At 35.6% G+C, this 17937-nt stretch overlaps 1 protein-coding gene across 1 annotated transcript in view; it reads left to right on the top strand.

Moving 5' to 3' along the window:
- The window catches only part of HIBADH (3-hydroxyisobutyrate dehydrogenase), a 105675-nt gene that overhangs the window by 10083 nt on the left and 77655 nt on the right, over window positions 1-17937 (top strand). The window contains exons 2-4 of the mRNA XM_079152572.1: window positions 2625-2785; window positions 14662-14771; window positions 17193-17314. Of these exons, the coding sequence (XP_079008698.1) occupies window positions 2625-2785; window positions 14662-14771; window positions 17193-17314 (393 nt within the window). The remainder of the gene's footprint in view (window positions 1-2624; window positions 2786-14661; window positions 14772-17192; window positions 17315-17937) is intronic.

Raw genomic sequence — 17937 nt, 5'->3', positions numbered from 1 at the left:
TGGGTTTAATGATAGTATATTCTGACAGTGTTATCTATAAAGTCTTTAGTGTCTGGCATGTAGTAAAACATTAATGATTACTGTTATCATTCACTGCTGGCTTGCATATATGCTCATGTTCTTTTTCTCTTACATTGCCTTCCTTTCTGTTCTCTCATTTGAAATCCTACCCATCCTAAAATACCCGGATCAAATACTTCCTTCTTCAAGTTCCCAGATCATGAATTTTCCTTCTCTATCAGTGTTTTTAAACAATATTTTACCCCAGACTGTCTTGTATTAGCATTAGATTGCATAGCGTACATCGCCTTGGATTTTAAGACTATTGAAGGCAAGGACTGTGTCTCATTAGTGTCTTCCATGTCATCTGGCATGGGACAAATACATAGTTGCTTAATATTTGTTGAGTGTGGGAATGATTTGTGATTCTGTGTTGTCACACTTACATGTTTGACCTAGAACAATTGCCTGTTATGGCCTTTAAAATATAATCTTCCTAGTTTCTAAAGTTTTTAGATTGTTAAATTATACCTTTCCAGCCGTGCGTAGGGGCGTACACCTGTAATCCTAGTGGCTCGGGAGGCTGAGACTGGAGGTTCAAAGACAACCTCAGCAAAAGTGAGGTGCTAAGCAACTCAGTGAGACCCTGTCTCTAAATATACAAATTAGGGCTGGGGATGTGGCTCAGTGGTTGAGTGCCCCTGAGTTAAGTCCCTCAAAAACAAAAACCTTTCCAACATTAACACAATAGCCCAGAACAATAAGATTACATTTTCTCTCAAGCTATTTTTGTTAGTGTGCTTAAGAACATTAGAATACTCTTAAAAGCCAGGTGCAGTGGTGCATACCTATAATCCCAGTGACTTGGGAGGCTTAGTTCCGACGGTCGTGAATTCAAAGCCAGCCTCAGCAACTTAGTGAGGCACTAAGCAACTCAGTGAGATCCTGTCTGTAAATAAAAATCTAAAAGGGCTAGAGATGTGGCTCAGTGGTTGAGCACCCTGGATTCATTCCCTTGTATCAGAAGAAGAAGAAGGAGAAGGAGGGGGAGGAGAGGAGGAGGAAGAAGAGGGAGAGGGGAGGGGAGGAGAGGAAGAGGGGGAGAGGAGTAGGGGAGGAGGGGAAAAGAATCCTCTTACAATATATACCTCTCATTCTGTTTAATTTCAGAATAAAATTTATTTCATTTAGGTGTCATTTCTCTGTCATTGAATCCTTGTGGGCCAGAATGTCAGACAAAGGGATCCCGTTATACCCAGTGTGTTAAACTTGGCATTAGTAAGGTGTTCTTGCTTGATCTTACTTGATACCCACATTTAATAGAAGTGATAGTCAATAATCATATTAAAAAGAATTAAATATGTTTCTAACCCAATAAGCATTAGAACTTCAAACCTTTTTTTAGAAAAATGTTATTATATTCAGAGTAAGTTCAAGGAAGAACAGGGATCTATAATTTGAGAGGATCTGAAACATGAGAGGGTGACTGTGATTAGTTGTTGCACTCCACAATTTTGAAACTGGAGAATTTCAAAGAAAAAAAAGAAAAGAAAACTGGTAAATGAAATGGCAAGTGGAGTTATTTCTCTCTTCTTGCCTTGACTGGGAGCTTTTCCAGGTCAAGGACCCCACCTTGCTTTGTCTGTCCCCCACTATCCTCAGTACTTCATATGCAGTGAATGTTTGTTGAATGGTGTTGGTTGAGTGGAGTTCTAAAAATCTGAGACATTGTGTCCAATGTTATTTCTGTGGTAGTGTAAAACCTTTTTTACTCTAAAGTTTTACTTTGAATCATGTGCCCCCAATGTAATTTAGAAAACCCTTCGATGAAAAACAAAAACCAATCTTGTATATGAAGACACTTCTCCTTTTCCCTCTTTCCTTCGTCCCCTCCTTCCGTCCCTCCCTTCCTTCCATTTTCCTATCTTTCTTCTTGCCTCCTCTGGAAACCCCTCTTTTCTGAAGGTGCAAAGGTGCTAAGCCCAGGTCCTGATACTTTTACCTTTACAATTTTAAAGCCCATGGAAGCATTTCCTTCCTCTCCTTTCCCCTCCCTTCCCCCAGGACCACATGTATAAAATAGTAACTTTTCTTGAAATATATTCTCCTAGATTTAACATTTTATTAGGATTTTTAAAACTCTGTGTATTAAACATAGGGTCTTGACTTGCTAAGCTTGTGTTCTGTCACCAAGCTTCACTCCCAGGCTAAGGTTTGTCCAAGGGTATAGACTTTTAGTCTTTTACCTACATCATTACAGGAGATAGTATAAATATAAGGAATTAAAATGCTTTAAATAGTGGGTAACTGACTAGAGGAGATTTATAAATGATAACATTTTTGAATTTATTGTTAAAAATGGTAAAGGGATGTTATAGAGGCAGAAAATAGGAAAGATTGCTTAAAGTTTTATGAATGTTTTATGAAGAACTAATTAATCTTAAGTAAAATTTGCTTGCACACTATTGATACCTTTAAGTGTGGTTAGGTTATTACTTTAAAACTATTCTTTTAAAAGGCTTTTTTGTAGAAAACATAAATGACAACTGATTTATAAATATTGAAAGACTGTTTACAATGAAAAATGTTATCTGCTCCTATTGAAAGTATTGTATTGAAATCAGTGTGTTCTAGGTCAATGGCTTCTAAGACTCCGGTTGGATTCATTGGACTGGGCAACATGGGGAATCCAATGGCAAAAAATCTCATGAAACATGGTTATCCGCTCATTATTTATGATGTATTCCCTGATGCATGCAAAGAGTTTCAAGAGGCAGGTGAACAGGTAAGGTCTTTCCTGCATATTGCTTTATATTTTGATAATTAAAAATGAATGTATACCGGATGCAGTTACTCACACCTGTAATCCCTGTAAGGTGGATATAGGAGTATTACATGTTCAAGGACAGCTTCAGTAACTTAGCAGGACCCTCAGCAACTTAGTGAGACCCTGTCTCAAGATACAAAATAAAAACAGGACTGAGGATATAGTTGAGTGGTAAAGCATCCCTGGGTTCAATCCCAGTATTAAAATAAAAACAACAAAAACAGAATGTACATTCAAATAAATGGCATCTTGGAAGTATACTCAATGAAGTTGTAAGCCTAATTCATGGTTAACTTTATTTCATTGGATATTTAACAATTATTCAGCATCCAGATGTGCAGCAAAGGAGCACTTCCATTACTGTTTTCGGGGAAAGGATATATGCTGTAACAGGTGACCTGGAACATTTCCCAAATTTGATCAGAGGGCCTTGTTTTGCTCTGTTAGTTTCCTGAGATAATAACTTTACTGATTATGCTGTTAAAGCAGTTTGTTTGGTGGGAGTAGCCTTCCAAGTTAGTGAAAGACAGGCATGATTGTCTTAGAACAGAAATGGGCTTAGAGATACAAGCTTAGCTTGAGTCCTGGATCAGATATTTACATGTTGTCTTAATGGTGGCAAGTTACTTTACCTCTGCTGGTTTTCTCATTTGTAAAATGTGACTGATGAAAACCTATGTCATTAGATTTTGAAACGTCAATGAGAGAATGAATATAGGTGAATGTATTTTGTAAATAACTGTATGATAGTACTTTTAGTTATTGGCTATAAACCTAGAGATGACCTAAAAACACTGTGTGTTAACAGATCTCTAGAGTGTTGTTTTAGGCTACCATTTATGTTTCAAGAATTTGAACATTGGAGTTTATCATATTGAATGAGACTGCTGGTTCAGTCTTGTATATTGAGGAGATGGATTTTACTTTATTTTTTTGGATTTGTTGAACTTTATTAGTAACTCAGATGACAAGAGAACTGGGAGAAATCTAAAAACCTCCAAAATTCAGCTGGGTGCAGTGGTGCACACCTGTAATCCCAGTAGTTCTGGAGGCTAAGGCAGGAGAATTGTGAGTTCAAAGCCAACCTCGTCAACTTAGTGAGACTCTGTCTCTAAATAAAATATAAAAAAGGACTGAGATGTGGCTCAGTGGTGGTGTCCCTGGGTTCAAATGCCTGGTACCAAAAAAGTGAAGTGAAGTGAAGTGAAAAGTAAAGTAAAGTAAAATAAAATAAAATAAAATTTAGCAGTCAACTTCTAGATGATAGACTTTAAGGTGAATACTGTGAAATGCAATGTCTAGATAAAGGACAGATTTAGGTAATTTAGAGGCCATTTGCTGAACTGGACATCTGTATATTCTTCCCTCCCATGGTTGCATACCATCTGGAAATGGCAGCAGTCTTGTATGAGAATGTGAGTGTGATCTTGGAACTTGACCAAATAATGTTGAAACTTCCTTGAGCCTATGCAGTCTGTGAGAACCAACACTGTCCTCCCAGTGCTTATAGATGACCTGAGGTAACTTAGCAACTTAGTAACCTTGTTTGAGAGATTTGATCAGTAATTTTGCTAGAGAATCTGGAAGGGTGACTTTTTTGCTATCTTCAAATATGGTAAGCATTTTAAGTTGATATTCAGTCTGGGATGAATCAATTCTCAGTTATTTTGAGGAGATGGATTTTACTTTTTGAAATAATACATCTGTGGTGGTGGTGTAACTTTACAGTGGTTTACATATTGTCTGTAAGAGTAGCTGTGCTACTCAGTTTCTAAACTGAGTAAATATCTCCAATAAAAATAGAACTTAACTGAAGAGAAAGAAACCTAGACTGGCAAAGCAGAAGCTTATGACCTTTTAAGTTATTATTGATACTGTTATTTTCTCTCAACGCCTATAGCCTTTACACCTTACCTGTGGAATAACTGAAATGATGATCACTACTTTGTGAATCTTTTCTGCTTCTTCCTAGATTCCAGATCTTTCTGATGCTCTGCCTGAATTATCTCATATTCTGAAGTTACCCCCCTTACCTCCATTTCCCAACAAAATTCTTGTTCTTTGTTAATTTTAGGTAGGTATGAGGCAAGCCTACTTTAAGAATAAGGCTTATCCCTGAGTATAGGAGATACTTACATATTAAAGGGAAAGGAATGAATCTAGTATTTAGTGAGTACCTATAGCTTGTCAAGTCTTTTGCTATTTTTGTGTTATCTCATTTTATCTTTGCAACATTTTTTTCTTATTCATTTTATCATTTTATTATCAGGAAACTTATTTGTGGAAAAATTAAACAATATCCCAAGGCTATACAGTGAGTGAATAGTGAAAACCAGGATCTAAACAAAGGTCTTTCTTTGACTTCAGAGCTTTGGCTCTTAATTACATGACGCATAGTCACTAAATAGGGAAACTAATGTGTCAGACGTTTTGGAGTATTTTCCTTATTCTGAAATATAGCAACTTGTTATCTGTTTATAAACTAGGTTTCTGAAAAATAAAGTGCCTCGATGCTTTTTGAATAAGTGGTCTCAAGTCACTGATCATATATTCCCTGCCCCATTCTCTCTTTAATGTGTGGTTCTGTACTCTTGAAGTTTGTTGGAATTAATTAATAATTATCCGTTATAATGGGCTGTTGAGTGGGAATACAGAAGTTAAGTATGTCTTAATAGAAGACACAGGAGTAAGTATTCTTGACCTTGGATTTGGCAAAGAATTTTTAGATCTGACAACAAGAATATGAGCAATAAAATTGAAAACAGATAAATTGGACTGCATCAAAGTAAAAAATGTTTGTGTTCCAAAGAACACCATCAAGAAAGTGAAAAGACAATCCACAGAATGGGATAAAATATTTATATCTGATATGGGACTTATATCTTGAATATATAAAGTTAGCTTTTTCATTGCTATGAACTAAAGACTTGATAAGAACAACTTAGAGGAGGAAAAGTTTATTTTAGCTATGGTTTCAGAGGTTCAGTCTATGGTTAATCGAATCCATAGCTCTGAATCGAGGCGAGGCAGAACATGAAGGTGGGAAGGGCACGACGGAAGAAAGCAGCTCAGGACATGGCGACTAGAATGGAGAGAGAGCTCTGCACATCAAGGACAATATATAAACCCCAAAGGCATATCCCTAGTAACCTATTTCCTCCAGCCACACCCTACACACCTATAGTTACTGCCCAGTTAATCCATATCAGTCACAGCTGGCAAGCTTTCATAATCTAATAATTTCACCTCTGAAAATTCTTGCATTGTCTCACATATGAGTTTTTGGGGTCACCTCATATCTAAATCATAATAGAAACCTTACAACTCAAATGTAAAAGACAAATAATTAAATGGGCAAAAGATCTGAATAAATGTTTCTTCAAGGAAGTTATACAAAAGGCCAGTAAACACACGAAGATTCTTAACATTATTAGTCACTAGAGAAGTGCAGTCAAAACCATGAGGTATGCACACTAGAATAAAAAAATTAGAGAACAACAAGTTTTGGTGAGGATGTGAAGAAATTAGAACACTCATAAAATGTAAAATGGTTCAGCTACTTAGTAGGAGTTCCTCAGATTAATTAAGCATAGAGTTATGACATGACCTAGTAATTATACTCATAGGTATATGCACAAGAGAAATAAAAACATGTACGCTGTTAACTTATGTTAATAGCATAATTCATAATAGCCAAAAGGTGGAAGCAACCCAAATGTACGGCAGTAGATGAATGGTTAAACAAAACGTTTTATGTCTATATGGTGAAATATTATTCAATAATTAAAAGGAATGAGTATTTACATTTGCTACAATACAGAGGAACTCTGAAAAGATGTTAAATGAAAGAAGCCAGTTCCCAAAGACCAGATACTGTACAAGTCCATTCATATGAAAGTCTAGAATAAGAAAATATGTAGAGATAGAAAGTACCTGGTTGCTTAGTACTGGGGATGAGGTGGAGGTAGACGCAGGAGTGATAGCTAATGGGTATAGAGTTTCTTCTTGAAAAGATTCTAAAATTGACTCTGGTGATGGTAGCACAACCTGCAGTACTAAAAGCCATCAATTATGTAGTTTTAAATGGGTAAATTGTATGATATGTGAATTATAGTTCAATAAAGTCATTTAAAAACAGAAGTCTAGAGATATAGCTCAGTGGTGGAATATGTGTTTGGCATGTGTAACGACCTGGGTCAATCCCCAGCATGACACAAAAATAAAAAATAAAAAATAAAAAATAAATCCAAGTCCTAACTCCTGGTACCTATGAATGTGACTTTTTTGGAAACAGGATCTTTGAAGACAAAAATTAAGGATCTTGAGTTGAGATCATCCTGGATTTAGGGTGGGCTCTAAATCCAGTCACAAGTATCCTTCCAAGAGACAGGAAAGAAGACATAAAGACCCAAAGAGGAAGGCCATGTGAAGATGGAAGCAGACATGAGAGTTATGCTCCTGTAAGCCAAGGAACTTCATGAGCCACTTGGAGCTGGAAGAGACAAAGAAGATCCCTCCCCTAGAGCCTTTGGAGGGAGCGAGGCCCTGCTGACACCTCAATTTCAGACTTTGGTCTTCCGAGCTATGAAAGAGTAAATTTCTGTTGTTTTAAGCCACATGCTTATAGTAATTTGTTGTGGCGGCCAAGGGAAACTGATAGAGCAAGTATCTACAGAATGGGAATCTACAGAATGCCCTGGGTTTGGAATTTGTCTTCACCACTTAGTGTCTGTGCAAACGGGAAAGTTTTAAAATTATCTCTAAACCTGTTCTGTGTGTGAAATAAGGATAATAATCAGACCTTTTTCATGGAGATATGAGGATTAAATGAGTCAGTATGTGTAAAGACTTAAAATCATCTTTGTTACATAGTAAGTACTGTTTGTTAGTGTTAGCCAGAAATTAGTTTCTATAAACCTTAGATGTGCCAGACATGGTGGTGCCCTCCTGTAATCCTGGCGATTCAGGAGACTAAGGGAGGAGAAGTGACATTTCAAAGCCAGCTTTGGCAACTTAGCAAGGTCCCCAACAACTTAGTGAGACCCTGTCTCTAAATAAAATATAAGTGAAGGACTGGGGATGTGGCTCAGTAGTTAAGTGCTCCTGGGTTCAATCCTTGGTACCAAAAAACCAAAGAAAAACAAAACCAAAAAAAAAAAAAAACCTTAGATGCACTTCTACTGTACACATGCATCTGGTTTTCTCTTCTGATGCTCTCCATTCAGATGGCAGTGTCAGAGTGTCCTCACTTGTTTGTGAAGGAAAATTACTTTCTATTGCTCCGATTATGAAGTTCCTGCAGATTACCATAGCAAAACAGATTATAGGACTGGGAATATTGCTTGCTCAGTGGTAGAGTTCATGCCTAGTGTGCACAAGGCCCTGGGTTCAGTTTCCAGCACTGAAAAACAAACAAAAACCCAGGACCTTCATTAAGTCATTAACTTAACAGATATTTCTTGAGTACTTTCTGTGTGCCAGGCACTGGAACTATAGCCCAGAATGAGTCGTCATCCTTGCCTTTGGGGATCAGTAGTGGGTCTTAGATTATTGAAACACAAATATGTGATTCCAAATTGTGATAGGTAGAATGAAAAAAGTAAAAATATCATATATATTTTTAATATGCATTATCTTAAGTGAGAAGGCATTTTCTTTAAAGACCTGACATTTAGTTAGACAGCAGAATACATAGCATTTATCTGAGATAAGAATGGGATTGAAGGAGCATTTTCTTCAAAAAGAGGAGTCTTAGACTCTGTTTGCTAGAGATTTTACTTTAGTTCAACAGATATCACTTGAATACCTGTCTTTTGTCTAAAAGTTCACCTAGTGCTGTGGTAAATAAGACAGGTTGAGCTGAATGTGACAAGGTGTTGGATATGTCTCAGGGGACAAGACAAACTAATATTACAAGGAATTCCTATTAAAATTACAATTTGACTATAATATGCTAATAAAGCAGTTTTGGGGAAAAAATAACTATTAAAAGCCATTTCTGATGAAGAACTACAGAAATATTGTGTGTAGTCTTTGCTTACCCACACATAGAAATGATGTAGTCTAAAATAAAAGTCACGAAGACAAGGTCTCCCAGACTCATGGATGGAAATTAAAGAGTTCCAGGACACAGACTTAATGACCAGGTTTTTCTTTTCCCTCTTTCTTGTGATCTGTAAGTGGGTGTAAGGAAAGAATATGGGTTCTGGGTAACTTTCTTTCAGACTAGTGAATAGTGAAGAATTACCTTCACTTCTTGGGTGCCCCTCTGACCTCTGTACCCAGTACACAGACAGGTTCTGTGTGTGGTTCACATTGAGGCTGGAAGCCTGGAAGATGGAATTCTCTTTTTTTGCATCCCATCTTCCTCCCATCTCTGGTTCTCTTAAGAGTCTGGACTCCACAAGATTCTCTGAGTATTGATTATTATCAGCAGTGGAAGGTAGGAGAATGAAATATAGATGAATGAAGCGAGAAAGATAAGAGGGTGAAAAAGCTTTGGGCCTGAGAGGAAGTATCTGTCATAATAAAATGAGAACATTTATTGATAAATGATATATGTTGGCAGCTTACAAAATGTTTTGAACAGTGGCAATATCACTTGAACAAGTGTGATTTTTCTAAGAATATTCCTTTAAAAGGTAATAGTAATTCAAATGAAGTAAGTTCACATATATTAATATGTTAATGTTTTTTATATTTATGTTTACAAAGTATTCAATGAAAGAAAAAAATGAACTTCATTCTGCACTATAAGGCAAAGACAACTTGAAATAAGACTGGAAAAATATAGGTGAAAACCATGAAACTTGTTACCCTGTGTAAAACAATGCCCTGAAGGGATTAAAGGTTAAAAAATTCTGGGTGTATTTTAGTTGACTCCAACATTTTAATGACAGGTATTCACCTCCCCACACTCTTCCACCAGTGTTACAATATTAAGTGAAGCTGATGAGGTGAAAGCCAAAGTTAACAAAAGTTTCTCCCCCATCTCCCAAATTGCAGAATGCTTGCTTCCAGTTGATTTCTGATTAGCAGGGAGACTAGCAGGGAAGAAAAAAGTTCCAGAATAGGCATATCTAACTCAAAGTACAATCAGCTAGTTCTAAAGATCCTCATAAAAAGTACCACATGGGGCTGGGAGTGTAGCTCAGTGGTAGAGCACTTGCCTAGTATACATGAGGCCCTGGGGCCCATCCCCAGGGCCACTCCCACCACAAAAAAAAGTACTACATGGGTTATTAAGGAAATAAAAATTTTGACATGTTAAGTATTTTACATGACTGATTAGCTTATTTATGCCTTTAAAGGTTAACCAGTTCTAATGAGACATTTATAATTTATTAAATTTGTTATTTGTGGTCATTTCCATTAAAAATTTGGTCTTTCCTGATTTAGTATTTGCTTATTGTATCCTTGTTTCTGTTAGAAATTTAGATTTGACCTACAACACATCATCACAACTTTTAGCATCTTTATTAACAGTGTAACTAATGATAACCATTAGGCCTGCATCTATTAGAAATTAAAAATCAATACATGGTCAATGTGTGTTTTAAAACACGAGATTGTCTGGGGCCAAATCCCAGCTCTGCTGTGTACTATGTGTGTGGCTTTGAATAGATTATTAATCTCTCTTTTGCTTAAATTTCCTTGTCTTATAAAATAGAGATAATAACAATAACTCCCTCTTAGTCCTAGAGGACCTGGCACATAAAGAGTGCTATTACTGCTCCTGCTATTCTTCCTGTGGTGCTGGTGGTTGTATCTATACCATGTTTCTCAACACACATTTCCCCCAATACTATATATCACTGTTTTTGCTGAATCACCAAGTTCAAAGTGCTTTGGAAGGAAATAATAGACATATTTTTAAATGAAAACTGATAAAAATTAAAATCAAATCAGATGGTTATTTGACAGCATCCCTGTTTACAGAACTATTCTGTACTGTCTCTTCTCTCCCACATTTATGATAAGAAGATGCTTGTCTCTCTTTGTAATTTAGGCCTTAGCATGAAGGGCATGCAACTTGTGCTTCATTTTCATTGTCTAGGATTTTCCATGGAGATGCTGATACGTGCCAAAAGTCTGGGACATAAGCATCATTTTCATATGAGTTTTCTGGTTGAATGAGGCTTAATTAGATCCTCTTTTGTTTTCCCTTTAAAAACTTGGAAACCATCTTGTTGTTCCTGGATTGTAAGGCTGAACATGTTTGGTTAAGTAAATCTCTTGGGTTCTAATCTGGCATCCACTCACATCTTGTTAAATAAGAACTTTAAAAGCCTCTTGCTGAGTGGGCTCCATCATTGTTGACCAGATGTTTCAAAATATAGGCACAAAACGTTTTTGTCAGTCAAATGTAGTATAATTTTGAAGTAACAGTGTGTTTTTCTACTTCCAAAGATTAAAAACCACAGGAGTAGAAGTTTAACAAGGTCACGTTCATATTGTTTCTTTGCAAGTTTCTGTTACCCATTTACTTGGAAATAATGCTGAACTTGACTTTTCTGTCTTGACTGGAAGAGAGCAAGATTTTTTCTCCTCATATAAAGTAATGAGGCAACAATTGTCTCCTTCCAGTGGATTTGTAAAGAGGAGGTACAGTTCCTTCAGATTATTCTTGGTCCTTCTCCCTTTCCCTGCTTCAGCAGAGCACATTTTGTCTAGAATTTATCCAGTCCTTTACTCTTTATATCACACAGTTGCCATTGATGTATCCTGGCAGACAGATGAATCAGGGTGAAGTCCAGAGAAACTGGCTGTGAGAATTTTTAAAGACTGGAGATATTGAGATATACATGGAAACCAATAAAAAGGTAGACTCATCTTAATTCATAATGGTATAAAAATGAGGTTGTTGTAATTAGCATGAGACCTGTCTGGACAGCCTCAGCAGTCATAGCAGAGCCAAGATTCAATCAGCCAGGCCAGGGATTGTCCACAGATGTGGAGGTATTGCCAACCTGACCTGCACAGCGTGAGTCCTGCTAATGCTGTCCATTTGTACTGAATCACTGCAGGTGTTCCAGCCCCATCAGCCCTTTCTCACAGGGACCATACATTTCCTAGTATTTAATGTTACTAAGTGTGGAAAGTATCTCTGCCCAGTTTCCTTTCTACTTTGGAGATGGAATCCCTTAACGATAACCCAACCCATATTACTATTTTTATCTTATAGATTGAGAAACTGAAGCCAGAGGTTAAATGATTTGTACAAAATAACACATGACTTCTTGGCTGAGCTGCAACTGAACCTGGTTCTCTGGCTTCCCCAAATTAGTGTTCTTTTCTCTGATCCATGCTGTCTTTGCTTATCCACTCAATTAGCAAATGTAATTGAAGGGACTCTAATTAGTTTGGCTCCTAAAGGCTTTTGTGGTTAGTGTCAGATTGGCAATGAGGTTTTTTTTTTCCCCTTAGCTTTTGAGTTGTGGCCAAATTTCATCAATTATTTCAGTCTTGAAGTCATCACATTGATGGCAAGATTATTTAAGTGTTTGTCTATCTGTCTGATAACATGCCTTTGTAATGCAAATTAAAGGCTGCTATTATAATATATCAATGTATGTCATTATGAGACATGGAGCAGTTGTGGCCAGTATAGTGGTGACATTCCAGCTATCACTATCATTGTGTGTTTTTTCCAGGCTTGTGAGCTTTGACACTACTTTCCTATATAATTGAGGGGTTAGCAGTGCTCTGGCAACCCAAGCATCCCAAGAAGCAGATGCTAGGGATGCAGGGGGTTGATTGGCCACCCCATGCACTTGGCAGTTGGATGATTTGGCACTGCCAGGTCATGGGCATGAGAAGCTTGAAGGTGTGAAGCACCCTTAGATCTGTAAGCTAATTGCTGGTGCCCTTTAGGGACCTCTCAAGGTGTTATCTAGATGAAATTGAATTTCTTTCAATGGAAAAGAACTCAGTTCCTAAGAAGAAACCTAAAATTGACTCTTAGACTTCAGAACTTGTTGATATCTCTGAAAGATCTAGAGATGGAACTATAATAGAAGGAAAGGCCTGAAAGATAAGCTATTGTTTGCATTGTGTTTACTATTGTGCGGATGAATAAATGGGGCTCTCCAAGTAACCCATGTTCTTGAGATAGTCTAGGAGTAGAAATTATGACTCTTATGACTTCATTTCTTATCTTTTCATTTTACTGAGCTATATTTTTCTTGAATAAATTTGAGTGGTTTTCCAGGAAATGGTTGCCTCTTTTTGAATCTCAGTATTTGTGTGTAAGAAAAGTTTTCATGTAACTTATTTCTTTGTAATTTGATGGAAAGTTTTTAAGTTTTCAAAATTATTTGTGGCCTATCCTTGTTATACATCAAAATATACATGTTGAATATACCTCATGTAGACTTCTAAAATGCTCCATTATTGTTAGGTTGCAACATTGAGAGAGAATATCTGTTTTGTTTTAGAGTATGAGGTGTTCTACATTTCTTCTCTGGATTTAGTACACAAATTGCTGTAATACTAATCATCTGAAAATTTATTTATTTATTTATTTTTTGCGGTGCTGGGGATTGAATGCAGGGCCTTGTGCTTGTGAGGCAAGCGCTCTACCAACTGAGCTGTATTCCCAGCCCTGATTGTCTGAAAATTTAAAGAATGATTTATGAAATTGCTTTATCCAGAATTTGATTTAGAAGCTGATGTTCTAAGAAAAATTGAAATGTATTTATTTCTAGTTCATAATATTTAGATTACACATCATGTTTGGTTTTCCATTCTTTGACATTCATCAAATGCACATAAAAGATAAAAAAAAAAGTTATGTAAACTTCTACCACATGAAAAGCAGACACATTTCCATTCCTAAGATGCTTTCTCATCACTTCACATTTTCTAGTAGAAAATAGGTCAGTTTCTCCATACATGATGCTTGTCGAATTGTGTCTGTTTTTACATATATCAGTCATTCTGGAGAGAGGTCTTCAATTATTTGCCTGATAATCATTTACTTTTTTTTTTTTTTTTTTTCCATGAAAAGAGAAAAGACATTAGAGAAAGTTTTGTGACATTTGGGGTGACAGGCTCCTTTTATTAAAGGAGAATTAGAGTCTGAGAGTGAACTCTTAGTTTCTCCTGACCTCTTTGGTTGCCAACTGGCTGGCGAGGTTTATCAAAGTATATATGTGAGAAAGTGAGAGGAGCCATGGGCAGGGGAGCATGTGAGTGAGTGTGTATGCCTGCTTGCATACACATATATAGACGATGCACAGAGCAACTTTCCTCTCTAGTATGTTCATGGTCATTTTAAAGCAGGAATGAGATTGAGAGGGTAACCTGATACCTATTCATGTGTTTCTTGTATATAGTTTTCCCATGAGTTCTGATAATTCATCACATTCTGGTGGTATTCACAGTTATTGCAGTAAGTGGTCATGTTCTTGTCCTGACCTTTTCTGAAACAGTGAATTTTCTTGTTTGTTACTTTGAAAATAGAAAGTAGAGGATGGTGGTGAAGTTTTGCTAAGGGATTTTGTTGCCCATCAGATTACTCTATCTCCTATAGTAGGGCTACCAATTCTTTTGTACATTTTTAAAACATTTTTTATTTGCCTTTTTCCCATTGACTTCCTTCACATTTTTAAAAACAAACAGATTTGATTCCACAGAAAATGCATCAGTACGTGGATAAAAAGTGGACTCCTTATTTTGGACAATAAGGTTTTAATTTTTGTTATTTGGAAGCAAGGTTTGATTTTTATGTTCTGTCACTTTTAAGCATGCATACAAAGTGGATCCTACTTGGGCTCTAGAAACTGCTTACATTTTAATTTAAATAACATGCCTTTGCAATTTTTTTTTTAAAGGTAGTGTCTTCCCCAGCAGATGTAGCTGAAAAGGCTGACAGAATTATTACAATGCTGCCTACCAGTATCAATGCTGTAGAAGCTTATTCTGGAGCAAATGGGATTCTAAAGTATGTATTTTTCAACTATGGATATTTTCTTGTTACGCTAGTTCATGAATTTCACATTTGTTAGAACTGTTAGGAAATTCTATTTGTTAAAACTTTCTATACTGTTTTCTTATATCATAAAGTGAATAGTGTGTTTTTTTTCCCTCAATGTAAAGGGTTTATTTTTTTCACTGAAGTCAAGTTTGGGTGGGAATAAGGTTTTTTTGCTTCTGTTTCTTTTCTTTAACTCTTACGTTAAACTTACCCTTTCTTTGGTAACATATTTAAGATGCTTTTAAAGATTGCATTTTAAACTGTACAACTATTAAAAGTATAATTTTCTTATGGCTTTTAGAAATTCAGAAAAAGGGTTCTATGAAAAATAAAACCAAACGCTGGAAAGAACACTGTTATTTAACATTTTATTATATAATAAAAAGTTACTCTATGTCCTTCGGGTTAGTATATCTGTAGTGAGAACTTCGGGAAGTTGGAATAAGGTTAGCAGCAACTCTTTAAATGAAATATAATTTAGGTTAGAGTTTCCTACCAGTACCTATCTTCCCTAGTTCTGGGCACCTTTTGGTTAATTGCCGTCTGTTGCCAAATCCTTGTGGTGGTTGTGTTAGGATGACAGTGGTTGAATTCCCAACTTAGTTTTCTGGTCTTAACTGGTTCCTATTCCTAACTTATTTTCTTGTTGAATTTCAGCAAAGAGCTTGTACAAACTAGTAGGCTCTATGGACACATAAAGAGCTTAAAGAAAGGGTTGAATTCCAGGAAATTGTAATACATGAAATTTGAGGTTTTTGGAAATTGAATTACTTTGGAAAACTAATAAAGTTGGAAGCAAAAGACACTTGGATATTAGGCAGAAAACTGATAAGATAAATGTTTAGATTTCAGGGATGGTTGAAAGACACTCCTTCTGGATGGAGCCAGGGAGCTCTCGGTGTGTGTGGTCCTGAGGCACTCTTGCTGACTCACTGCCCCGCCTGTTTCAATTATGGCCCTGTCTTACCTCTCAGGGAAAAATTGCAAAAACTTGTGGGGAGACAGGATCCTATATGTATTAGTATCCTTTACTTTGGAGGATGGTGGCCAGCCACCAAACTCTTTGCAAAGCACTCTCCAGGGAGTGCTTTGAAAGAATTTGACTTTACATTAGTTCATAATTTGCTTCTCATGGATGATTCTTTATTTTCTTCTGAGTCGGGGTCATTTCCCCATAACCAGTGCATGTGTAATTTTTTAGATGATTTCCATTTTGTTTAAAGATTTAATATCTTAAAAATAGAAAGATCACAGAAGACTGATAAACTTAATTCTTATTTTTTAGATTACATAAAGTGAAACTTACACAGAGGTGATCTCTAATAGTTTGTTGTGTCTCTTCTATGGAATATACCCAAGCTTTTAAACTAGAACAATTCATATGTCTAAAATTGTTGTTTAAATCGTTTTGTGTGCTATTTTTTTCCTATAGAAAGATTTTACTTTCCTTTTTAGTCGTTCTTATCAGTGATTTTTTTAATCCCCTATTTTCTCCTTTAATATTTATACTTGCTGAGTTCTCATTTCTGGTCATGATTCCATGTCCTGGCTGGGAAATTTGAATTAAGGGCTAGCCATTGCCCTTAATAAATTATAATTGAGGTGACAGTATACTAGCCAGTAAAATAGGCACTGTTTTTTAGATAATAAGGGAACTAGATAGGTATATATATCCTTTATTTGTAGTAAAAACAGTAACGTTTTACTACAAGAATGCCATTTTGAATATTGAGGTAAGATATATGAAAACATTGCTTCCTCTTTGTGTGTGTATTTTAATTTCCCACAAAGAACAAAAAGATTGTGAAATTTCCTGATTCATTCTTGTGTTTTCCTGCCTGTTTGATATTTTTGTCTTTAAAAATGTTTTACTTGTAAAAAAATATATATAATCCTAAAGCATATAGCTAGATTTCAATTTTGTTTAGTTCATCTACTAGAAATTATATAGATATGTGAAATTTGCAGGCTTGTTAAAGACAAACAAATTACCTTTTAAAGACCCAGTGACTTTACAAACAAAAATTAAAATCCTATCAAATACCCTTTTAAAGTTAACAGTTGTTTTAAATTGCTTACATCTTAGCTTCACCTATATTATATAGTTAGTGTGTACTTTACTTGAAGCCAGAATGTGTACCATGTAGTTTATTAGATTCTTTTGGGTTTATTTGGAAGAACTTGGGTTTATTTTGAACTGTAATTAATCTGGGAATGAATATGAGATTTTTGAACTAATAATGTTAACTAATAATGTTCTAACTAATAATGTTTTTAATACTAAACCAAAGACCCCATTGATCTGGCATCTTTTAGCTGATTCTATGTAAGTAGTTACATGCAATGTTTATTCAGAGTTGTAAACTATGAATATTTTTATTTACTTAGAAAAGTGAAGAAAGGCTCATTATTAATAGATTCCAGTACTATTGATCCTTCCGTTTCAAAGGAATTGGCCAAAGAAGTTGAGAAAATGGGAGCAGTTTTCATGGATGCCCCTGTTTCTGGTGGTAAGTGGTAGCTAAAATATATGCATACTTATCTCTGTTTGTTGAAAGTAGCTCTTATGATTTTGTGCTACCCAAGATATTTCTAGTTATTTTTAGATGTGTTTAAGGATTCTTAGCCTCTCATTAAAAACAAAACCAAAACAAAACAGGCATATTTAGTACTCTAAAGATACATTTTTCTGTTTAGACACAAGGAAATTATAGTTTGAATAGTTGCAAATTTTTGGTCTCATTATTATGGTTAGAGATTGATCAGTTCCTAGAAATTTAACTTTTTTTTTTTTTTTTTTTTTTTTTTTTTTTTTTTAATACTAAGGATTGAACCCAGGGATACTCTACTTCTGAACTGTGATACCAAGATTTTTAAAATTTTTATTTTATTTTATTTTAAAAAATTATTTTAGTTGTAGATGGATGCAATAGCTTTATTTTATTTATTCATTCATTTATTTATTTATTTATTTATTTATTTATTTATTTATTTATTTATTTATTTATTTATTTATGTGGTGCTGAGGATTGAACCCAGTGCCTCCCTCACACATGCTAGGCAAGCACTCTACCACTGAGCTATAACTCCAGACCCTAAAATTTTACTTTTGAGACAGTGTTTTGATAAGTTA

This window comes from Sciurus vulgaris, assembly GCF_902686455.1.
Source record: "Sciurus vulgaris genome assembly, chromosome: 8".
NCBI classification, from domain to species: Eukaryota; Metazoa; Chordata; class Mammalia; order Rodentia; family Sciuridae; genus Sciurus; species Sciurus vulgaris.
Note: the sequence above shows the minus strand (reverse complement) of the source record. Positions and strands in the feature narration are given on the sequence as shown.